General features: G+C 43.4%; 1 protein-coding gene across 9 annotated transcripts in view; it reads left to right on the top strand.

Moving 5' to 3' along the window:
• BLTP1 (bridge-like lipid transfer protein family member 1) overlaps positions 1–25,363 on the top strand; it is a 302,200-nt gene that overhangs the window by 67,894 nt on the left and 208,943 nt on the right. For all 9 annotated transcript variants that reach the window (XM_056564084.1, XM_056564133.1, XM_056564123.1 and 6 more), the window contains exons 9-17: positions 948–1,027; positions 1,891–2,041; positions 3,032–3,188; positions 12,708–12,786; positions 19,234–19,325; positions 20,862–20,979; positions 22,138–22,293; positions 23,492–23,589; positions 24,470–24,648. In XM_056564084.1, the coding sequence (XP_056420059.1) occupies positions 948–1,027; positions 1,891–2,041; positions 3,032–3,188; positions 12,708–12,786; positions 19,234–19,325; positions 20,862–20,979; positions 22,138–22,293; positions 23,492–23,589; positions 24,470–24,648 (1,110 nt within the window). The remainder of the gene's footprint in view (positions 1–947; positions 1,028–1,890; positions 2,042–3,031; positions 3,189–12,707; positions 12,787–19,233; positions 19,326–20,861; positions 20,980–22,137; positions 22,294–23,491; positions 23,590–24,469; positions 24,649–25,363) is intronic.

Here is a 25,363-nt window from a genome sequence, read left to right as displayed (position 1 = left end):
AAAGGGAAAAGGATTTAGGCAAACTAGAAGAATGGTCAGAACGAACTCTGACAACTGAAATTTAATAGGGATAAGTGCAATATAATGCATCTGGGGTGTAAAAACCCTCGGGCAGAATAAAGAATATTTGACACAGTCCTGACCTCAATATCTAAGGAAAGGATTTAGGAGTAATTATTTCAGAAGACTTAAAGGTAGGAAGACAATGTAATAGAGCAGCAGGAAATGCTAGCAGAATGCTTGGATGTATAGGGAGAGGTATAAGCAGTAGAAACAGAGAAGTGCTCATGCCGCTGTACAGAGCACTGGTGAGGCCTCACTTGGAATATTGTGCACGGTACTGGAGGCCGTATCTCCAAAAAGATATAGATACTCTAGAGAGAGTTCAGAGAAGAGCTACTAAACTAGTACATGGATTGCAGGATAAAACTTATCAGGAAAGGTTAAAGGACCTTAACATGTATAGCTTGGAAGAAAGAAGAGACAGAGGGGATATGATATAGACTTTTAAATACATAAAGGGAATCAACACGGTAAAGGAGGAGAGCATATTTAAAAGAAGAATAACTACCACAAGAGGACAAAGTTTTAAATTAGAGAGGCAAAGGTTTAAAAGTCGTATCAGGAAGGATCGCTTCTACTTTGTGTGTGCAGTGTATGGGATCCATTATAAAGATTAGTCTGCACTCACTAGATGTGAGGCAACTGGAAACTAGAGATGAAGCCTGCAGAGGGGAAACTGGTAGAAAAATGCCTATAGCATTTATATAATGACCAGAAGTATGGCTACTTCTCATGTATGTACACATGACCGTTTATCCTGAAAAGTTACTTTAAAGTCAGGTACACTTTAATTGTAATAGGCGTTTTCTTTTTGACTGTAGCAGTAGCTAAAATTTATTTTTAGTTTTGCTACAATATCTTCCTATCTTGTTTTATCTTGTAAGGCCTCCTAGACTCATGGGAGAAGGATTTGTGGTCATGCAGTCAAATGATGTTGACATCTACTACTACATGGATGAGCCAGGTAATCTGCATCAAGTGGATGGAAAAAGCTGGCCGACTGAAGTAATTAGCTCTATGTGTAATTCATTTCAAGGTTTGGATGTCATTTTTCTCTGTCACATCTGATGTGTTCCACTGATATCTTTGGTCAGCATCAACCTGATGTTTGTGCTCATACAGGATTTTTTCCATTTAGTTCAAATTAAACTTACAAATCCTTTAATATTTGCTGCAACACTTGATCTTGTCAAATTCAATAAAAATAGCAGAGTACTTTTTCAGGTTACTCTTATAAATATAAGATATGAATAAGAAAACTAGATTAGAACAATTTTAAAGGTGGCAATGCACATTAGACTTAGTTTGGTCTGCTTTGCCAATTTTGGCAGGACTGTCTGGCCCCAATGAGTGTGTATAATAAGGCAAGCTTAATGTATACATAAATATTTTGATGTGGGCAACTCGTAAAGGGCATTACTCTGATGCATGGATCCATGTAAAAAAGGGTGTAGCAGTGCAAACATGGCTACAATCATTGCCAATAAGGTTACCAGACAGTCCATGGTTGTGTAATAATTCAGAACAATCATAATGCATGGCATGAGATCATATCTGGAAAGCTGTCATTGGCAAATATCTATCTATCAAGGTGTTTTGCCACCATGGACACTTACCCCCCTTCCTGTGGATATGTGATAAGTGTCTGAAAATGGGGGTTAAACTGTTGGGAGTCCCCCCAATCTTGAGAACGGGTCTTCAGAAACTCCTGTCTGAATGAAATGGCAGTGGGCATACTCAACCTTGCTTCATTTATTGGCTGGCAAAGCACTATGGCTGTATTATTAATATTATACCAAAGTAATTGTTTTTTTCTTTTCTTTAAAGGGCTTGTCCCAGAAGATTCTGGAGAAAATGTTGAAGAAGAAAGCAATACAGAAGATTCAAAGCTTCAAGATTTACCACCTTGTTGGGGCTTAGACATTGTCTGTGGAAAGGGAACTGATTTTAACTATGGCCCATGGGCAGATAGACAGAGGTATGAAATCTATCACGTTCAGCACATGCAGAGTTTTGCTACTTTTATACTGTAGTGTACTTGGATATCTAACATATCAAAACCAATTTTATTAATCAAAATGGAAGGCAGTGGTAAAAAGACCCCAGCATTAAAACCTTTATTTCTTAAATGGGCACTATCCAATACAAAATGGCTCCTTAAAATCCCAGCACTAGGGGTCCCCATACCTATTGGGACACTAACCAGTCCTGCAGCAGCATCAGGCTTGTCCATGAATCCTGGACAAGTGACGACTCATGGACAAGGCTGCATGAGCAGACACCTCAATCACCTTTACCACCACAAGGGAGGGACACCCCCTTCCCCTGAGAGGATTTCTAACACTGTAAGCTAATAAAAAGAGGTATAGGTGAGAGAGGCATAAAAATGCCTGTAAATGTACATTGTCAGGATTAGGTACTTAGTAACATATTATTATAATTTTTTTTTTTTTTTTTGGGGGGGGGATCTGACAGGTACGCTTTAAATGTCTGCTGTCGCAACAAAACTATGAATTGCGTGCATGCATTTTACATTAGTTTTTTCTTTTACTGTGTAGTAATTTGTATTGTAGCAGTAAGCCTTTCTTAACAGTGGTCAGGTATTATAAACTTAAACAGGTCCTGTCGGTTCTGACAAAAATGCAATGCATGACAGTAGATGAAATTATAAGATTTTTCTCAAATACGTAACATAAGGAAATCTAAAATTTCCCTCAGAATTACAGAAAACAAGTTTTACTTTAATTTTAGCAGAAAGAGATCGGAACCTGCTGATTCTCATCCTCTCTGAAAGGCATCAGTTTTGTGGGGGAGCTCCATCTATATGGCATTTTAAAGGCAGGCTACATTTTATAGAATTTAAATGGCAGATGATTATTTTGTCAAGGTCTTCTGTATAATCATGTAAAACTGACTTTATTTGTTAGAACTATGTGTTTTAATATGATTTTTTTTCCTTTTGTGCCAGAGAGTGCTTGTGGAAATTTTTTTTCCCTCCAGACTATCAGGTCTTGAAAGTTTCTGATGTTCCACAGCCTGGAAAACCAAGACAGATACTTGCATTTGAATTAAGAATGAACATAATAGCTAATGCTACTATAGACTTGCTTTTTACAAAAAATAAAGTAAGTGTCACGTAAATTTATCTTTTTTCAAAAAAGTTTTTTCTATTGTGCTCATAAATGTACAGCTTTGCTCCTGCCATATTCATGGAATAGTCTTTGTCCAACAGCTCTTTCTCCTTTGTAAACTACAAGCTGTAGTTCGTTTTCTGATTTTATATTTGTTATAATAACCCTTTAAGGCTCAATCCTGACATTTACTACCCATTTTACTAAATAATGCATTCATCCTTGTATATGCAAACATATACAGATTAATCTATAATACTACAATAGGAAGATTTCTTTAACCTAGCATTTCATAGTTTAGTTCTGATTTGTGGTTCAGAACTTCTAAATATATACGTTGTAATTAGAGATGAGCGAACTTACAGTAAATTCGATTCGTCACGAACTTCTCGGCTCGGCAGTTGATGACTTTTCCTGCATAAATCAGTTCAGCTTTCAGGTGCTCCGGTGGGCTGGAAAAGGTGGATACAGTCCTAGGAGACTCTTTTCTAGGAATGTATCCACCTTTTCCAGCCCACCGGAGCACCTGAAGGCTGAACTAATTTACGCAGGATAAGTCATCAACTGCCGAGCCGAGAAGTTCTTGATGAATCGAATGTACTGTAAGTTCGCTCATCTCTAGTTGTAATTTCACAAGACCAGAATCAAGAGACTGCACTAAGAGAACTGTAAGGCACCTCATAGTAGTTATTTTATACTATTATTTTTGTTTGCATCCTTTTTAGTAAGCCTCTTACAAGTATGTTTCTAAACTTTTCTGATCAAACATATTAAATATTTTGCTACCTATGAAGTCATGTTAATGCCAGATTAAAGAAATTGTGTATGCAAGAAATAATTACCGTACATATGTAGTTGTACAAGCTAAGTTGTAGCATTAACACTTTATTTCATATCTGTATATTGGATGTATATTATACATTTTTCTCTTGTATGTTCAGACGTATATAGAGATGTATTAAAAGACATTTAAAAAACTGATAAAAAACAACAACTTTTTGCTTTCGTAACTGGTTATTTGGGGATTTTCTAAATTTAATGCCACTCAGTTTGGGGAGAAAAATAAACCTGATTCTTATTCTCTGTCCAAACACATAGGAAAAGCCAACTGTTTTAGCATGTGTTCTTAGGGTGGCCACTAAGGGTACTTTGGCTCCTCTGCTAACCCACTATTAAATGAGTGATTAGAAGATAACATGTAAAAGTCCCCTGGTGGGACAAGTTCACCCAGATTATTTTTTTACTCATTAGAGCCAGATACTGATAAATGTTTTTTTCTTATTTGTTTCTATTTTCTGATAATTTTATGCCATTTTACTTTAGTATGATGGCAAACATCTTGCCTAACCTTTTTTTAACAGCATTTAATGATATGCTTTATAGCAAGCTGGAGCTCTCTTATTGACATGCATGGAAAAGTTTACTGGGTGTACTCTAAGACCTTTGTAGAGGTCATTTTACAGGAGAGGGCAGGGGAGGTGGAACTGTGAGCTTCATGCAATGTCTTCTCAAAATACTGATATCACTTTTCACTCTAAGGATAGAGCTTTCTCCTTATCACAGACAGAACAGGAAGTGTGAACTTAAAGAAGTTATCCAGTGCTTAACAATTTATCCCCTATCCCCAACCCTGGCTGAGCTGCTGTGTGTGACATTTCGCGCACAGCAGGTCAGCTGGTACAAACAAGCCCACTCCTTTCATCTCTATGAGAGGGGCAGAGAAACAGAAACACTGTTTATCCACCTCTCTCTTAGAGATGAATGCAGGGGGCATGTTTGTACCCTGCTTGATACGAAATGTGCTCTAGCAGCGCAGAGTCGGGGCCCGGTACCCGAGATGGCGGGGGCATCGCAGCAGGTCAGACCCCCCCCCCCCGCGATCAGACATTTAGGAGATAAGTTGCTTAGTACTTGACATCTTCTTTAATAGTCTAAGTCGAAGCTAGTGGCCAGACTGAAAACTGTAAAAGTTAAGGATTATTTTAAAATATATATATTAAAATGGAAAATTAGAACAAAAACATTAACAAAAATGATTTAAAAATAAGTTTAACATAAAACCTTAATTGAAATAACCGTCACTTTCTGATCATGCTGTGTATTTCGTTTAATAAAGTATTTAAAAGAAATCTCCACATCCTGTCACCCCCCACCCCCAAAATAAAAAGAAATGTTTTGAATCCCCACATCCTATCACCCCCAATAAAAAAACATATATATGTTTTATATTCATTTTTATATAAAAATAAAATATTTTAATCCCTACACATATTTGATGTTGTCATGTCTGTAATGACTTGATACATAAAAGTATATTGTTGCTTATCTTGCCCAAATGCTGTAAAAAATAAATACGGTATGTGAGAATTTTTGTATTTTGGTAATAGACAGCCCTAAAAGTAAAGGATATTGATCAGTTTTATGTACTCATAATTTTTCTGGCCCAGCCAATACATTTCTAATGTTATTTTTACTGCATGGTGAACATCATAAATTTTAAATACAAAAAAATAAAGACATTGGGGGGAATATTCAAAAACTTGTGTTATTTTAAACAGTTTTTATTGCAATGTAAGTGCTCAATACAGGAAATACAGAAAAACATCATCAAAGTATGTAGTGAGTCATTCGGTCACCGTCCGGCCGGCACGCCGGAAAAGGAACGACATCTCATAGTGCAATAGTAGCAGATACATTAGCAATGAACCGCAACTAAGACAAATAAGAACAGTGTAAACCAACCACTATATAGTGGGAACAGGACAATTTTGGAAGGGGGGGACAAGGACAAGACAAAGACAAGACACGACATACACGTAGCAACACACAAACCCATCCAGGTCAGGGGGAAGGTGGGGGGGGGGGGAAAGGTGGGAAGGCGGAAAATCAAGGAGAGGGTAGTAGCAAGGGACAGGCAAGAGAGGAGGAATCAAGTAGTTGGGGAGGGAGAATGGGACATGAGGTGTTCCCTAACGGCCAAGAACCTATAAACAGTGTATTGAGCATGGGGGGAGGCACACCAAGCAGCCCAGATTTTATGGAACTTGGCAGGGTTCTTACGATGTTTATAAACCAAATACTCATAGTTCACCGTGGCGTTGACAAGGGCTTTCCAACTGGCTAGCGTGGGGGTTCTAGGGTCCATCCAATGCAACGCTATGGCCTTGCGAGCAATAAACAAAACCTCCCTGAGAAATATAACCTCTGTAGGTGTCCACTGTTCCTCATCAAAGAGACCCAGGAGACAATGTTTCGGGAGTAACGGGATCGGACGCTGCATCAACGTATTGATAAAACGTATTACATCGGACCAGAAGGAACCTATGTAATGGCAAGACCACATCATGTGCATAAAATCAGAGTCAGGGTTCCCACAGCGGTGACAAGAGGAGTCAGGTCGTCTACCCATCTTAGCCAAACGTATCGGGGTGAGGTACGACTGGTGGAACATATACAGCTGCACCAAGCGATTATTTATGGAAGGTGAGATGTAGAGATGTGAGGAGAGGGCATCATCCCACTCATCATCAGTCATGTCAGCTATACAAGCCCTCCAGCGCGCCTCTACCGATAATGGCTCACCCCCCAATTTGGCATTCAAGAGTGCGGTGTACAAGGCAGAAATAAGGCCCCGGGGTCCCTGAGTGGTGAACACCCCAATAATCGGGAAACGGGAGGAGGGAGCATTAGACCTAGGGAATTGCACTTGGAAGGCGTGTCTGAGCTGGAGTTAGCGGTAAAAGGATTGTCTAGGGACAGACTTCTCGTCAATAAAGTGTTGAAAGTCCCTAAAAGAGTCTCCGTCATGTACGTCGCTAAGAAAGATCACACCATGGGATTTCCAGACGTGAGGGTCAAGTTGGGCGGAAAAGTGCGGCAGTGTAGGGTCATGCCACAGTTGTCGATCCAACATGTCATCTGTGAATGCAAACTAGCGCTTGGCAGAGGTCCAGAATTTCAAAGCCAGTCTGTGCAAAGGAAGCCACCGGCCCCCCAGGCCAATCCTCCCCTCCAGAACGGGCCATAAATGGGAGAGATTTAAACTATGGGCAAGGTGATGTTCGCTGTTGGGGAGGGGGTGCGGAGAGACCCAGTGTCTGAGGTACCTAAGTTGACCAGCCATATAATACAGCTGTAGGTCGGGAAGTGACATACCCTCCTGAGTTCTAGGCCTTTGTAACGTGGCCAATTTTAGTTTAGATCTATTACAACCCCATATAAACGAGGGAAAGAGGGAATGTAACTGCCTAAAGAAGGAGACTGGTACTATGGCCGAAGCATGTTCTAACAGATAAAGACACTTGGGGAGAATCACCAGTTTTATAAGATTAATTCGACCCGCTACAGAGAGGGGCAAAGCAGCCCAAGTCCGGAATTTGTTGCAAACATAGAGAAGCAGTGGTAGAATTTTCGTCCGATGATCCTCCCCAAACTGCCTGTTGATAAGGATCCCTAAGTATTTAAACTGATCTACAGCTCGCAATCCCAGCAAACTGGACCCTACCTGTGAGGTTCTGAAAGGCATGTACACCGACTTACTCCAGTTAATTTTGAGGCCTGAATAGACCCCAAATCTGTCAATAAGGCCTATGCCCAGAGCAAGGGTGCACGCTGGATCTGACATGAATAAAATCATGTCGTCAGCGTACAGGCCCACCCTATCCTCCCGTGAGCCAATGCATATACCAGCATACTCCGGGTGTTGTCGGATCCGAAGGGCTAAAGGTTCTATAGCAATGGCAAATAAAAGGGGAGAGATAGGGCAGCCCTGTCGCGTGCCCCTACCCAATAGAAAATACAGGGAGAGAATTCCATTGATGGACATACGTGCTCTCGGGGACTTATATAAAAGAGAGATCCATTTAATAAAGTTAGGGCCAAACCCAAATCTCCGGAGGGCTTCCAACAGGAAAGGCCATTCAACGGAGTCGAAGGCCTTAGCCGTATCTAAAGAAGCCAGTGCCCAATCCCTCTGCTCCGTGACACCTATCTGGGTGAGTGTCTGGACCCTCCGGATGTTGTCAGAGGTGGATCTGCCAGGCATGAAGCCTGACTGATCAGCGTGAATAATTTCCAGTATAACCCGATTCAGTCTAAGAGAGAGCATTTTAGTGAGCAGTTTATAATCTAAGTTGAGGAGGGATATGGGTCTATACGAAGAGCATTCTAAGGGATCCTTATCTGGCTTCAAAATAACCACAATAGTGGAATCGTAAAAGGACTCAGGCAACACGTTAGAGGCAAAGGCGCGATTATACATGGTCAGCAATACCGGAGCCAGCTGCTCCTTGTATTGCTGATAAACCTCCACTGGAATGCCATCAGGGCCCGGCAACTTACCTCTCGCTAGGGCACCCAAGGCATCTTCCAGCTCTTCCAGGGAAAAGTCAGATTCTAGAGAAGAAGCACTGTCAGCGGAAAATCTAGGGAAGATTATGTCGTCCAGGTAGGCAGAGAGTTCTTGTAGGGAGTAGTTGGCCTGAGAGGTGTATAAATCAGAATAGAAGGAGACAAATCTGTCAGAAATACAAGAAGTAGTAGTCAACACAGTCCCGTCCACCGAACAGACATGCAGAACCGTCGGGGATTGGGAGTTCTGATGGATAAGGTGGGCCAGCAACTTACTAGACTGATTTCCCACCTCAAAGGCCATCTGTTGGGTAAAGAAAAGTTTACGAGCCGCTTTCTCCTGTAGGCAATTCAGATACTGTTGCCCCGCCTGCAACCAAACAGCTTTAGCGTCATCAGTCGGGTTAGATATGTAGGCCCTCTCCAGATCAGCACAGCGCTACCCCAGCTCAGACTCCTCCCTCATCGCCTCACGCTGAATTTAAGATATAGCAGATTGTAAACACCCACGTAGGAATGATTTAGTGGTCTCCTACACTACTACGCGATCATCTACCATTCTATGATCTGCAAGGAACATGGAAAGTTGTACGGGGATACCATTGTGGGGGCCAAATAAGGACAACCAGTAGGGGTTTAACTTCCAGCTCCGGACGACAGATGGGCTAGGAACCAGTAGAGTCAATAAAAGGGGAGAGTGGTCGGAGACCCCTCGGGTCACGTATGCAATCGCCTGGACCAGAGGTAGCACAGACAGGTTTCCCAACATCATATCAATGCGTGAGAGAGAGTTGCCACTGGCAGCCTGACAGGAATATGTGCGTGCATGTGTAAATGTCCCTCCAGCCCAGCTCCTGAACCAGGGCACATAGCGGAGTCGGGGAGAAAGAAGTGACGACACCAACTCCTCTCCTATCCATGGCCAGGTCCAACTCATTATTAAAGTCGCCCATGCAGAGAACTCTAGCCCCAGGAAAGGAGGCAGCGAAAACTGCAGCTTGGTGCAGAACCGACAGGGTACAAGGAGGAGGGACATAGATACCTAAAAGGACGTAGGGGGAGTTATCAATGAGTGAAAAAATAAACACATACTTGCCCTCAGAATCAACCTGAGTATGCCTCACCTCCCACCTCAGGGATTTGTGTACCATAAAGGAGACCCCCCTGGAGTGTGAGGTGTGACATGAATGTAGCATCCATTGCACCCAGGGGCGAGACAACCAACGGGTATTAGAAGCAACTAGATGCGTTTCCTGCAAACAGACTACAGAGGGTTGGTACTTACGAATAGTGGAATACACCAGAGAGCGCTTGCGTGGACATCCAAGACCCCTCACATTCCACGATAAGAACTTAACAGTCACCATGTGAAAAGCGGAAATCTGGGATCAAAGGAACAGTGGGTGAAAAGAGACGGGATTAATGCAAGCAGCCAAAATGTAAGGAGAAGAGGGGAAGGGAGGAAGAGGAACAGAGGTGGACAGGAGGGGAGGAAAACAACTGAAAGGGAATGGGGGAGAGGGGGAAAGAACGGGTAACCCAACCGAGATGGACACAGAATAAAACAGACACTAAACACCAGACAAAGACAAAACAAAGGAGCAATAAACAAATGCAAGATAAACAAGGCCATCACCCTAAGGCCTAGTAAAGGGGAATGGGGGAGAACCGTGTTAATACAAACAAGGGGGAAAACGATACCCCACAATCAGCCATCAGAGACAGACAGCATAACTATCAGAGAACCAGGGATCAAGAACAGAGAACAATATGTGGGGGGCTACACCCTGGGTAGTCCGGCTGGCATCAAAGCAAGTATAGGTGATGAGGTGCAGCATGCAATCTCAGGGGACCAAAATGTACAGCAAGTCACATCGGTGAAAGCAGCAACGGTCCATCAGGGGCAACAGGAACACAGGTGGAAGGCACTGATCGACGGGAGAGTACTAGTCCCAACAAGGTGGAGTCAAGCGTGGGGGAAAGGGTGAATGACACAGGGGGATGTAGGGTCCATGATGCATAGGTAAACAGGAGAAGGAAGTCCATGGGGGCATAAGGGGCAAGGGGAACAAGAACATCAGGCTAGAATTCAGTATGAAGTGGGAAATGCGGTCGCAGAGGGGCAGTCCATGGGGAGGGAGGAAAAGGGGCACTGGAGGGACACATCGGGGCCTCGTGAAGTCAGCTGCCCTCTGGGCAACAGCCAGGCCGAAAACCCAGCATGATCTCCGATGGGCAGGCATGGTGGAAAGAAAGACCATGGGTGAGGGCTTCAGGCAGGCACGGAGCAGGAGGCACGAGCACAGAAGGGTAGTCCAGAGGAAGACAGGGAGATGGGTACGGGGAGGGGGGGCACATTGGGCAGCATATAAGCAAAGTCACATGGGGCAACAGTACTCACAATCCAACGGCTATCTCGGAGGGAGAAGGAAAACCAGGTCCAGGTAGAGCAAAAATCGACAGGGCCCAGCCGAGCCCGGGATCCATACTAGGCCTCAGCGCCTCGCATTGCGCCTACGCGAGGCCCACTCCTCAGCCGTACCGGGTACACCATAGAGTAGGGGACCTCCATGGCCCTTAGCTTCCGCTTGACTGCTTGGAAAGTGGCCCGCTTCTTCTGGAGGTCCGGGGAGAAGTCGGGGAATATGGACACCGGAGAGCAGTTGAAGGAGATTTCGGGGAAGCGACGCAGCAGCCGCAAGGCAATATCCCTGTAGTCACAATTCAGCATCCTGGCTAGGAACGATCACGGTGGGGCCCCGGGCGGGAGGGGGCGAGTTGGGACGCGATGCGCCCTCTCCATCACGAAGGTTGTAGTGAACGGAGCGTCTGGCAAGAGCTCCTGTAGCAATTTTTCCACAAAGGACCCGGGGTCCTGGCCCTCCGAGCGCTCCGGAAGGCCAACAATCCGGAGGTAGTTCCTCCGCAGCCGATTTTTCCAGGTCGTCTGCCTTCTCCCTCCATTGTGACGCGGTGCGTTCCAGGGCAGAGATTGCGGTAGGTAAGGGTGCCACCGAGTCCTCGACAGATGAGATACGGTCCTCGGCCTGTCTCACCCGGTCCCGGAGGTTATGCAGATCTTGTCTCAGCAGGCCTATGTCAATCTTGACCTCCTCCAGCATGCTCGTTAGTGAGGTTTTGCATGTAGTGATAACGGCCAGGAGTTGTGCGGAGACATCACTTAGGGTCACCTCTCCCCCGAAGTAGTAGGCAGTGTGGAGAGAGTCACCGAACGGGAGCCAGCAGCTGCGTCAGCAGAAGCAGAGGGAGAGGATCCGTCGCCATTTTGATCAGGGCCGCCCGCAAAGCTCTGCAACCTCACGGCAGCCGCCACCCGCTTTTGTGAGCTGGCATGATGGATCCCAGCGATCCACTGCGGTTCCGAAGTCTCTGGGGTAAGATTCTGAGGTCCAGGATGAAGACGGGATACTGAATAACACGGGTTCAGTGCGGAGCTACTGCAGCATGCGTCTGCTCAGCTCAGCGTCTAAGCCACACCCCCAGACTTGTGTTATTTTGAACCTCAAAGAGTGTTAACTGCACAAAGTCCAACTAGACACCAAATGGTATATATAGTATGATACACATTCGTGTTTATTTTATCTATGAATTGGGAGGAACTCCCACTTATATTCCAGAACAAACGAGTTTAAAAGACCACCTTTACTAAGAATCCATATTTCTTCATTAATCCACTGAATTCCAGACAATAATCTGATTTCACAGAGTAAATTTAAGGACAAATGCTTGAGCAGCAGTATGGGTGGCATGCCTACACAGCAACTACCCTGGACTCTGTCCACCAGTACATTTAATCAAGAAGTAAAAGCAGCATCACTCACATATCACTCATCGTTTTACCCATGTTCTGATGCGCCCCTTAATCAAGGCACCACTCAATAGATAGATTATCGATACCTATGTAGGGGTTCAGAAGAAGCGCATCAGAACATGGGTAAGAACAATGAGTGAAATATTTACAGAGCACTAAGTACTTCGCACTTTGATACTGCACAAGTACTGTACAAGTACATTTTTGTTACTGCACAAGATTCAGTCCTATGGTGCTGACAAATACGTGTGTCACAAGTACCTAACTTTTAAAATGGACCACACTTTGCAGATCACTGTAGTTTGCATTAACTTTCTCTTTATATTCTACAGGAAACAAATGCTGTACATGTGAATGTGTGGGCAGGATCTTACTTGGAAGTGAACATCCCTATGACTGTCACTGAAAATGGTAAGATATTCTTGTAGTATTTTGGCCAAAAATGTAATCTTCTGAGAGAGTGCAATTAGGCTAAAATACAGCTAGTCTTAGTATGTGTATCATCTTTTTTTTTTCCTTTTCGGTCTAAACAAATGTTTGTTTATATTATTTGCTGTGGATATGTTTGTATTTCCACCTCTCCCATTGTGCTGTGGCATGAAACTCTATGCCATACTGTAATCTTGTAAATGAGTCATGACACAATAAACCTTACACCCACTGCAGACGTTGGCAAAACGGTTCCTCAAACAGGATATCATTTTCTTGTGTCTGCACTCGGATGTCATACAGTTGTTAATTACAAGTTGCCAACATAACATAGCAGCAATTCAGGACTTGCTTAACTTACAATAACTAAAGTGTGCTCGAAAAATGACACACACTGAATATTCTTGGATATTGGTTGCCGTATATATTTTCTATTTAAAAAGCAAATTGTATACATTGACATACCATACAAAAACGTACACAACTAGATGTATCCAGTTGTGTAAGTGTTTATGTTTTTTTGTACTGGTACAGTTTTGTGCGCTTTTTTTTTTTGCACAAAACCATGGTCAAAAACAGTTTTGAGCATGGTTCTGTAGTGTTTTTTAAACTTTACTCCACGTTCGCCCGGAACTCCTCCAGTGATACAGCACTACTACTAACTAATCCCATCATGGGACACACTCTTTTTCCATGGTGGGAGTGGTAGTTCTCCTGGCTGCAGGAGTCTGCGGGCGGCTGTGGGGATTCTGCAGTAGCGCTTGTACTACTACTCCTATCATGGAACGGAGTATGTTTCTTGTTGGGGGCAGTAGTACCATGGCTAAGGGTCCGATTGCATTGGGTCTAACTTCTGAAATCCCCTGCAATCCTAACTTATAAACCAGGGAAGCGGGCGGCATGCCGCACAGGTCCGAGGGGAGTTACATGAAAACTTTGCACTTTTAATTCATATTCGTTGCCCGGAGCTCTGAATAGCCAGCACCGACTGGGAATTTGAAATTACAGTGATGTTTATTCATATAACTGGGTGCCGGCTGGGGAAATGAGCACAATGCCGCCTGCTTACCCGAGAGGAGCCATCCCTCCTACTGCTCCCACCATGGAACTTAGGGGGCGCGGAACCCCTGTTCTCATGATCTTTGATGGGTCCAAGCAGTCAGACCAGCAACAATAAGGTATTCATCCCCTATTCTTTGGATTAATGGTATGATTTAATCTTTGAAAAATCCACCTAAGGGTAGGGTCACACGTAATGGATCCGTAGGGTATTTTCCGCCGTGACCGACCCATAGTATGCCTTCAGCTGTTACCCCGCCTCACCCCGCCCCCTGGCCTGCTCACAGTGGCAGTCTGCAGTTCGTAACAGCCACACAGAGGCCTGCGAGTTGCCGCACACATGAGCAGGGTACTCTGACATCGCGGCTCCTCCTGGAAACGGCAGGTTGCCCTGCTGTGAGTAGGCAGTGGATCTGCAGCGTAAAATATGCCTCGGATCCGTTATGTGTGACCCTACCCTAAAAGCCATTCTATCTAGCAAGAAAAATCCACTTTGCAATGGTTTTAAATAAAATTGTTTGTGTATACTGCCCCTATGCCTACAGACATTCTGTGTGTAACATGACTCCGCAGTCTTGTGTTAAAGGGAATCAATCATCAGATTTTACCCTATATAAGCGTTATATAGGGTCAAATCTTAATCTTCACCATCCTTGTGGGACTCTCCTGCCCCCAGGGATGGTGAGGATATGAACTTATAAACTAATCACCGCTGCGCCCGTGAGTAGTCCTCTGGGCGGGGAGCTCCTCTCACCTAGTACCCTTCTTCAGCCAGCAGCGACGCCCCCTCCGCTTGATTGATGGGCCACGTCATCGCTCTGCTCCGTCTGTTTAGTGAGCAGAGCGATTACACGGCCCATCAATCAAGCGGAGGGGGCGTCGCTGCCGGCCAAAGACGGGGACTAGGTGAGAGGAGCTCCCCGCCCTGGGGACTAATTACTGGTGCCACGGTGACTAGTTTATTAGTTCATATCCTCAGCATCCCTGGGGGCAGGAGTGTCCCCCGGAGATGGTGAAGATAAAGATTTTACCCTATATAATGCTTTGCCAAGCATTATATAGGGTAAAATCTGATGATTGGTTCCCTTTAAGGCGGCCAAACACAATAGTAAACTCCAGTCAGACACCTGTTAGAAGAACAGTTAGGCAATTCAGCTAAAACAGCTATTATAGGGGTGTGGGCTCTGTTACTACCTTTTTCCTCCCCATGTTGTCATGTTGTCTGCATTTACACAGTGGCTGTCACTAGAGAATATTGATTGTCTAAAGCAGGGGTACTCAACTATTCTTAGTGAGGGTCCGCTTATCCACGTCTGCCACTGGTAAAGGTCCGAGCAAAACGCTGAGGCCTGATTAACACCTAGTGGCCTCAGTGCCATGAAGGAAATAGGTAAAACGACTTAAGTCTGGAGGATGTAAATGTACTTACGGTTTCCTGTATTTTCTGAATACTGCCAGAGACTATACCCCTGAATAAAATACTGCCACATGCTGTGCCCATGACTATAATACTGCCACACGCTGTGCCCATGACTATAATACTGCCACACGCTGTGCCCATGAATATAATACTGCCACACGCTGTACCCCCTGAATATATTATTGAAGCACGCTGTTACCTGCAGCATGCTGTACCCCCCGAATATATTACTTCTGCACGCTGTACCCCTGAATATAATACTGCCACATGCTATACCCCTGAATATATTACTGCAGCATGCTGTGCCCCCGAATATATTACTGCCACACGCTATGCCTCTGGTATAGTGATGCCACATGCTATGCCCCTAATATATTAAAGCCACACGCTGTTCCCAGGTATATTACTGCCACATGTTTTGGCCCTGGTATATTTCTGCCACTTGGTATGCCCCTGCTATAGTAAAGCCAAACACTGTATCCCTGGTATAGTACTACCACACATTATATCCCTGGTATAGTACTGCCACACACTATATCCCTGGTATAGTACTGCCACACACTATATCCCTGGTATAGTACTGCCACACACTATATCCCTGGTATAGTACTGCCACACGCTATATCCCTGGTATAGTACTGCCACACGCTATATCCCTGGTATAGTACTGCCTCACGCTATATCCCTGATATAGTACTGCCACACGCTATATCCCTGGTATAGTACTGCCACACGCTATATCCCTGGTATAGTACTGCCACACGCTATATCCCTGGTATAGTACTGCCACACGCTATATCCCTGGTATAGTACTGCCACGCACTATATCCCTGGTATAGTACTGCCACGCGCTATACCGCTGGTATAGTATTGCCACGCGCTATATCCCTGGTATAGTACTGCCACGCGATAGATACCTGGTATAGTACTGCCACGCGATAGATACCTGGTATAGTACTGCCACACGCTATATCCCTGGTAAAGTACTGCCACACGCTATATCCCTGGTATAGTACTGCCACACGCTATATTCCTGGTATAGTACTGCCACACGCTATATCCCTGGTATAGTACTGCCACACGCTATATCCCTGGTATAGTACTGCCACACGCTATATCCCTGGTATAGTACTGCCACACGCTATATCCCTGGTATAGTACTGCCACACGCTATATCCCTGGTATAGTACTGCCACACGCTATATTTCTGGAATAGTACTGCCACATGCTATGTCCCTGGAATGTGCCCCCAAATATAATTTTAACAAACACTGTGCCATGTACTGACTAATTGTACCATAAATCAATGTATGATGCCACTGTGCCCCCCAGAATAAATGATGCCAGCGTGCCCTCCAGAATAAATGATGCCGCCGTGCCCCCCCCCAGAATACATGATGCCGCCGTGCCCCCCCCCAGAATAAATTATGCCACCGTGCCCCCCAGAATATATGAAGTCACTGTGCCACCACATAAACTGTGTCACTGTGACTCTTCATCTGCTGCAAACTACAACTCCCATCATGCACAGACAGACGGTCATGATGGGAGTTGTAGTTCTGTAACAACTGGAGAGTCACAGGTGGGGGAATGACTGCTCATCTGACGGCATAGGCTCCCCGTCCCAGGTCCCATGCTGCTCTGCTGCTCTGGCCTCTTCTAGTCAGGCCTGGCCAGAGCAGATGATGCAGGCAGCGCTAATCGCGCCGCTTGCATCAAAGGAAAAGTGCCGGGCAGCCAGGCAAGGAGCACAGTGTTCCCTCGCTCCGGCCTCGGCTATTCATTTGTATCGGTGTCTTAAGACACCGATACAAATGAATGAGGGGAGAGCGGCGGGCGGTCTGGGTGATTGGCGGCTGCGTTCTGGATGTGGACCGCGGTCCGCCAGTTGAGTATCCCTCGTCTAAAGTGTGCTTACTGCTGGAAAGTTTCCTGAGATGGTCAAGATCCATCTGCCTTCAAAACCATGTAAATGTTATAATCGAAGCTGGTATTCTACATGTGATTTCTTTAGCTTTTGGAGTTCCAGATTCCAAGTATAATGAATCCCTGTTATATTATTGCTCATATTACTGGCATTAATTATTATATCAGATTGGTTTGGTTAGAAAAGCAGCCACTTACTAGGAACTTTGTAGTCTCACCTGAAATCCCGTGTTCCACATTTCAGGCTAATGAATTCTTGCATTTTAAAGTGTGCCTCCAGGAGCAAAAAAAAAAAACATTGTACTACACTCCCTGACGAATTTTCCTAATATTCTTAATTACTAATCTTTGGTTTTAAATAACACCGCACAAGCTGTCCAATGTCCATGCAGAAAGATGCTCACATAAGGCTGGATTCACACCACGTTTTTGCAATACGGTTCCCATATCAGGTTTTTGATCAGAAACGGATTCCTCAAAACCTGACTAAACTGTATCAAAATGGGAAAAAAACTGACAAAACTGTACAGGATGCAAAACGGACACAACCGGATGCATCGTTTGGCATACGGTTTTCAATGGAGAGTCAATGCATACAGTTTTCAATACAGTTCCGTACGCTTTTTAAATTGAAAACATATACGGGAACTGTATTGCAAAAACGTAGTGTGAACCCAGCCTAATAGAGGAAAGCAGCAAGAATCCATGTCTCTTGGACACTTGTAATTAGTATTGTCCTGTCTGTTGTATGGTTTATATTGGAATTTGTCACTAAGAGAGAATCTTACTGTATATGAACTGTGCTGTGTCCTCTGCTTTAGTATATGAACAGTGCGCATTGCGGTTATTGGATAGGTTGTACTGCCTTATCTGGAGAAAGAGACAAACCACAATAATACAGTAGACAAATTAGTTGGTCAGGCATGTCAAGTATTTTTGTTTGGACAATTATGGCATCACAATTGGAGGAAGAAGGAACACCTTCACTACGAAATGTGGTTGAGTCAGTGTTGACTTCAATAGTTGTCGGCTAAATGTTGCCAACAGCTGTTCTTCCAAACCTCGCCATACACATGCAGTGGAGAAATTAGTTGTGACATCTGCTATTTGGCATCTTGATGGGCACCTATCCTTGGAATAAACTGTTACAATATAGACATCTTTAATTGAAGTTTCTGGGCACGGGCAGCGATGTGAGAGTAAAGCTAGGATGAGTATTTATGATGGTTGAGACGATATTGGGCTGGAGAGAATGGGAATAGCATTTCTCACACAGCCAGAGACGGCCTCTATTGCTATTAAAAAGAAATAGGCATTTTGGAAAGTTAAAGGAAATCTGTCATCAGTATCATCTGCACTAACCTGTCATACAGGCTTGTAGTGCAGGTGATACTGATCAAAATGATACTACAATGTCCTGAATGGCCCAGGCCTTGCGCCGTTATCACGGTTTTTCTTTTTATGTAAATGAGGTCCTTGGGGCATGACCGGAGCTCCGGGCACCGAACGTGATCTTCTGCCGGACGGGTGCACGGCTCATTAATATGCATGGACTCCGGCAGGTTTTCGCCACAGCGCATGCGCCGCTCTCAGAGTGCACCCGGAAGCGGCATCAGTTTCAGCCCCATGAGGCTGAAACTGACGCAGTTTCCGGGTGTACTCTGGTATCGGCGCATGTGCCGTGCCTCGAGAGCAGGGAGAGAAGCCGTGCATGAGCCGATCGTGCAGAAGATCATGTGGGGTGCCCAGAGCTCTGGTCCTAGCTCCGCCCATGCCCCAAGGACCTCATTTACATAAAAAGAAAACCGGGGATAAAGGCACAAGGGCTGGGCCATTCAGGACATTGTAGTATCATTTTGATCAGTATCACCTGCACTACAAGCCTGTATGACAGGTTAGTGCGGGTGATACTGATGAAAGATTTACTTTAAGGATTGCTCTTGGAAAAACTGAACAATTTTTCACCAGGTTAAAAGCATTAATTATTTATTAAGGGTGTGTATGTTTTTATGTTTTTTTTTCAGGTTATTCTCCTACAATCAAAGGGCAGTTATTACATGTTGACACTACTACTAGTATGCAGTACAGGACACTACTTGAAGCAGAAATGCTGGCAGTAAGTTTAAACGGTCTTTCATTATCTGACAACAGTTTATCAAACATAGGGGGAGATTTACCAAAACTTGTCCTGAGGAAAAGTTGCTGTGTTGCCCATAGCAACCAATCAGATTGCCTCTTTCATTTATCAAAGTACACAGCCCAGGCTTTCCCAGGCTTTCTTCCTTTCCTGCTCAAAACCCTGCCCCACTTTACAGGCAGTAGATAGCAGGTTGCAAAGAAGGCAGACACAAAGTGGCCAATATTTTAGGACTGCTAATCTGAGATGAAAAGTAATTTTTGGTAAATAAAGTGGTTAGGTATCGTCCATTTAACAGAACCTATTTAAGAATACATTGAAATTTAAAAGGTTTCTGTCAGCTCAATCTTACGATCTATGCTGCAGAAAGCATTGGATAAACGAGTCAAAATTAAACATACCAGTGTCACAGTGTCTGATGGTCAGCTGATAACTTTGTGTTCAGTAAATAGGGTTGATCTGCTGCAGTGCTTCAGCCTCGCTCGCCTCCCTGCTCCCCCACCTATTCCTCTCCTGCTTGAGTGATATTCAGGACTTGACATCCTGCAGGGAGCCCTGTCTCCATAGTTTGCCTGTAAGCTGAGTATGTCACTTAAAACAGGAGAGTGAGGGATGTGCAGACAATCGATGCTAAGGCACTTGGCCCAGCTTTTTGGACACTTGTGACCAGATGAAGAACAAGGTTTTATCCATTTACTCCATTTGGTTTTATCCAAATTCCATTTACTAACATCTATCCAACAGTGTCTGAAGTTGATTTGACAGATTCCATTTAAGTCTGTTATAAATAGTTGTATGGGAAAAGTTTTCTTTGCATTATGTGAGTACTCTTTTTCTTATAGAGGACCTGTCAGCTCTCCGGACATGCCTTTTTTCAGAAAATAATTGGCATTTGCCAGAGTATAACATTTCTGCAATATTTTTTATCACTCTTTATGTTACCTTTACATTTTTATTCCTCCATCCATGAACTATATGAATAAGTTGGACATTATCATTCCTTTTATTTAATTTTTTTTCAAGATGGGTGTGTCCTTATATAATTTGACACTATCAACACTGACAACATTGTAGGGACACACCATATTCACAAGGGAAATGGTAACACCCACATATCAGTTGTTTATTTAATTTTTTTTTATCAAGAATTAATAAAAAAGCAATGGTTCCATTTAAAGACAGGAAGCTCCAATATGCTTTTGTGGAGAATGACGGTTTTTACCAAAGGGCCATATCTGTAGAGCTGGCGTAGTGTAATTTTACATTATAAAGTGAAACCTCTCCAGAATAGCACCCTCTTACCCTTACTAAATTACTTCTGCCACAATTTACTGTCAAAGTTTGTTTTATTTACTGGCCAACTTTGAGAAGACCACTGCTTTAAAACTACTTGTTTTGGGTGGTCATCTTAAAGAAGTTTGCTATATTTACATTTGACTTTCCAAAATAAGCTTGAAGTATTTAGAAATATCCTAAATAAAAGTACTAATACTGGATATTCTTCTTTTACCATAGTTTCATATAAATGCCAGCTATCCCAGGGTGTGGAATATGCCCCAGACATGGCAATGTGAACTTGAGGTCTACAAAGCAACATACAACTTTATTTTTGCTCAGAAAAACTTTTTTACAGGTAAGTAACCTTATCATATTGGGAAATCAGTATTAGATTTTAACTTACATCTACTCCTTGACAGGAGGAAATACTCAAATTTAAATGTGGCGTTCGGTGGAAAGTTTGACAGGGGGAAGGGGATGTTAGTGAACTGCTGCCTAACCTACTATAAGGGATCTCCTGCCTACTATGGGGGGAATCTACTGCCTACCTTATGTGGGGTACATCTGCTGCCCACCTAATGTGGGGGACATCTGCTGCCTACTATGAGGGAACTGTTGCCTACTATGGGGGAACTGTTGCCTACTATGGGGAAACTGTTGCCTACTATGGGGGAACTGTTGCCTACTATGGAAGGAATCTGCTGCCTACCTAATGTAAACATCTGCTACCTACCTACCTGTGTAGCAAGCGCAGTTCCTGTGTAAATGTGACTCGCTGCAGCACTGTACATTTACGGCGCATATCCTTAAAGGGGTACTCTACCCCTAGACATCTTATCCCCTATCCAAAGCATAGGGGATAACATATCTGATGGCGGGGGTTCTGCCGCTGGGGCCCCCCGCGATCTGTCCTGCAGCACCCCCATTCACCAGCTGCACAAAACAAAGAACGCTTGGTGGCTGAAGATGGGCGATAAAGGGGCCGGAGTATCATGATATCATGACCCCGCCCCCTTGTGATGTCACGCTCCGCCCCTCCATGCAAGCCTATGGGATGGGGCGTGGCAGCTTGCATTGAGGGAGTGGGGCATGACGTCACGAGGGGGCGGGGCTGTGACATCACGATACTGTATCTCCCGTCATCAGCCACGGAGCGGTCTTTGCTCTGTGCAGCTGGTGAACGGGGGTGCTGCAGGAGAGATCATAGGGGTCCCGCCGCTGGGGACCCCCGCGATCTGTCTTCCTTTTGGATAGGGAATAAGATGTCTAGGGGCGGAGTAAACCTTTAAGTGGTTAGTTTGCTTTCCCAAAAAAACGGAAAAGTATTTGACTTTTTTTCTATTTCCCCTGGAAAAATAGAGTTAGTAGAATTTAACGATAAATGTATGAACCACAAAATGGTGGTTTAAAAAGTACATCTTGTCCTGCAAAAAACATACCCTCATATGGCTTTGTCAATAAAAAATAAAAACCCAGTGCACATATTCTTTATTTTACTTTTTTTTAATGATAGATCTTATTCAAGACTGGTCCAGTGACAGTCCACCTGATTTGTTTTCCTTCGTCCCATATACCTGGAACTTAAAGATCATGTTTCATCAGTTTGAGATGATCTGGGCGGCAAATCAACACAATTGGATAGATTGCTCAACAAGACAGCAAGAAAATGGTGAGGTCCTTTCTCTTACTAGTGTTCTTGGAGATTGGTTACTAAAGGAGTACAAATACTACTATAAAAAATTATTTTCAATGTAGAAGGAAAGATGTACTATTACTGACATGTGGTTGGGATCATCATTTTGACCCTTATAAAAGTTATTTACAGGGTGCAAAAGGCAAATGATCATCCTGTTAAACTGCTGAATGCCTGCTGTATTGTCACGTATGGACAGGGAACAGTGAAGCTCTAACTTACCCACAGCCACTGTCCCTTCCTATTGCCTATCTGCCCTAAGTGACCGATCGACAACCACGATGCAAAACACGCCCTGCAAGTGCTAGGGCAGCGTTGTCAAAATAATAAAATACAAAAACAGTAGGAGTCGGGTAACAGCTGGAGGCACACAAACTAACAGGTGCACTAAGACACACACATGGTCAAATCAAAGTCAGTCAAGCCAAGGTCGGTACAGGAAATATCGGAGTACAGGAACGCAGAGCAAGAGAAGAGTCAAGGGAAGAGCCAAAGATCAATAAACAAGCAGGTATCCAGTAAGCAGGAGGTGTCAGTTAAGGTATAACCTTTCACAGACAATGCACTGATCACTACTCCTAGCTAATATAGGCAGGTGATCAGGGATACTCCTTCCTGATAGGTAGCAGAGCTGAGAACCACACCCAGATGACACAGGTGAGCTCCATGCAGCTCCAGCCCAACTAGAGTCATTTAACTCTTTGTGTTCATCCAGTGCCAGCCGTTGCATGTCTATTGTAAGGTTGTCTTAGGAAAGATAACAGTGGTGAATTATGGGTTTATTGATAAACATATGCATAACATAGCTGTTGGTTGATTACACTTTCAATCAATCCCATGTTTTAAGTAGTTTAAATTTAAAAATCCTCTTAGTCTCCATTCCAACCAGTATTTTTATGTTCACAAATAATTTGCTCAAAATAATTGTTTCACTTATCAGGAATTATCTTTATTGTAGTGTGTTTCTATGTATTGTCATGAATTAGATAGTTGCTGTAAGGTGGTTATAGCCTTATGTTCCTCTCCGTATAAAATAGTAAATCCATAACAGCCAATGCATGCTATAATAGTACACATACAAGGTGTTTCCTTTCTTATATTCATTCTTCTTGAGTGCTGAATATCTCTGTATAGATTTTTCCTTTCATTTTATAGACTGTTTTTGTTATTCCAGTGTATCTGGCTGCCTGTGGAGAAACATTAAACATTGATTTTGCTCTGCCATTTACTGATTTTGTTCCAAGTACGTGCAGTACTAGATTTTCCTTAAGAGTAAGTATCAATGCCTTAAAACTCAGCTACCAAGCAATATAAAAAAAATAAAGTGCTTTTTTGCTTTGGAGGAGGGACCAGAATTTGTGAAAATTGTAAATGTATTTGTATATATGATCTATTTTTTGAATTAATATAAAGCATAGTTATGACAAGCTGTAAATACACAAACTGACAGTACATGCATTAAGTACATTTATAAATCGGAGCATATAAGGTTGTTGTATTGCATTTTTGCTTTCTGCATAAAATATATACATAAACATACACACACAATGCATTTGGGAAGTCTTTAATCCTTTCTCTAAGTTTACTAGGCAGTTCGTTTTCCCCCATATGGCTTAGTTTTTGCAGTAATATGCATTGTCAGCCATGAGACCTTTTATAGACAGGGCTGTGTCTTTCCACATCATGTCCAGTCAACTGAATTTACCACAGGTGGAAACATCTCAGAGACGAAGAGCAATGGGAGGCCACCGTGCTACATTTTTTCCTTTTTTAATAAATTAGCAAAAAAAATCTAAAATTTAGTTTTCATTTTGTAATTGTAGGGTGTTGGGTGCAGAAGTGTTAAAACCCCATTTTTTTAAATTTTTTTATTTGTTTATTTTTTTTAGCACAAGTCTGCAACATAAAAATAACAAAAGTTTCGAAGACTTTACGTGTGTGTGACATATATAGATATGTGTGTGTGTGACATGTATATAGATAGATGTGTGTGTGTGTGTGTAGATATAGGTGTATATATATATATATATATATATATATATATATATACATACATACATACATACATACATACATACATACATACACACAAACATATTGAAATCATTAGGGCTCAGATAAAATGTGACCTTTTGTGTTGTTTTTTTTCTAGGCAGGAGATGTAGACCTGCATTTATATTTACCTGACTGCCACTCCAGTAAATATTCACTACTTACATTGGTGAAAGACTGTCATCTAAATAAAACGAGTCCCGACTCTTGCAATTCAGCAGAGAATCAAAGTGGTCAAAAAAATTGCAAACCAAAATGGAGAAATGTAACAAAAGCTGGGTAAGATTTACCACCACAATGTTTATGGCATTCATTATTTGTCCACTTTCTACTTCAGTTTTTTAGAGGGGTTGTTCAGAAAAACAATTCTGGTTTCTTCGAATAATAGCACCACACCTGTCCATGGGTTGTGTTTGGCGTTGCAGTTCAGAAACATATCTATCACAGACTTTCTGCTCTTTCAGTGTAAGCGGTAGTAGCAGGCAGGGGAGGGAGGGAGTTACACACCACCTAAGAGAGTGAACAGTAGGGAGAGAATTCTTGGGGGACAGTCTGCAGTGGGGAAATATATAGGCTGTATACAAGCATAGAGAAAAAATATAGTGCACACAGCAAGCTAAAGAGTCTTTACCCTGTTGAGAAAAAATGGCGTACAGGTATGCCCTTGCATCCTGGCACTTAAGGACCAAGGGTGTGCCTGTATGCCCTGGATCATTAAGCCGATTTGAAGCGAGCACAGGAGCTGGGCTCACTTCAGAGCAGTGAGTGTCAGCTACTACCAGTAGCCTCACACTCACTGCTAATGCCGGGCAGCGACAGGGCATTTAACCCTTTAGACGCTGTGATCAATGCCGATCACGGCGTCTAAAGTGAAAGCGAAAGATGCCTGCAGCTCAGGGGAGCTCACGGAACCCCCACAACATGATCGCGGGGGTTCTGTGAGCCAAAGTGGAAGAGAAGGGTCTCCTTACCTTTCAATTATGTAGCTGGCTTA

This window comes from Hyla sarda, chromosome 1 (genome assembly GCF_029499605.1).
Source record: "Hyla sarda isolate aHylSar1 chromosome 1, aHylSar1.hap1, whole genome shotgun sequence".
NCBI classification, from domain to species: domain Eukaryota; kingdom Metazoa; phylum Chordata; class Amphibia; order Anura; family Hylidae; genus Hyla; species Hyla sarda.
This window is presented reverse-complemented; position numbering and strand designations above follow the sequence as displayed.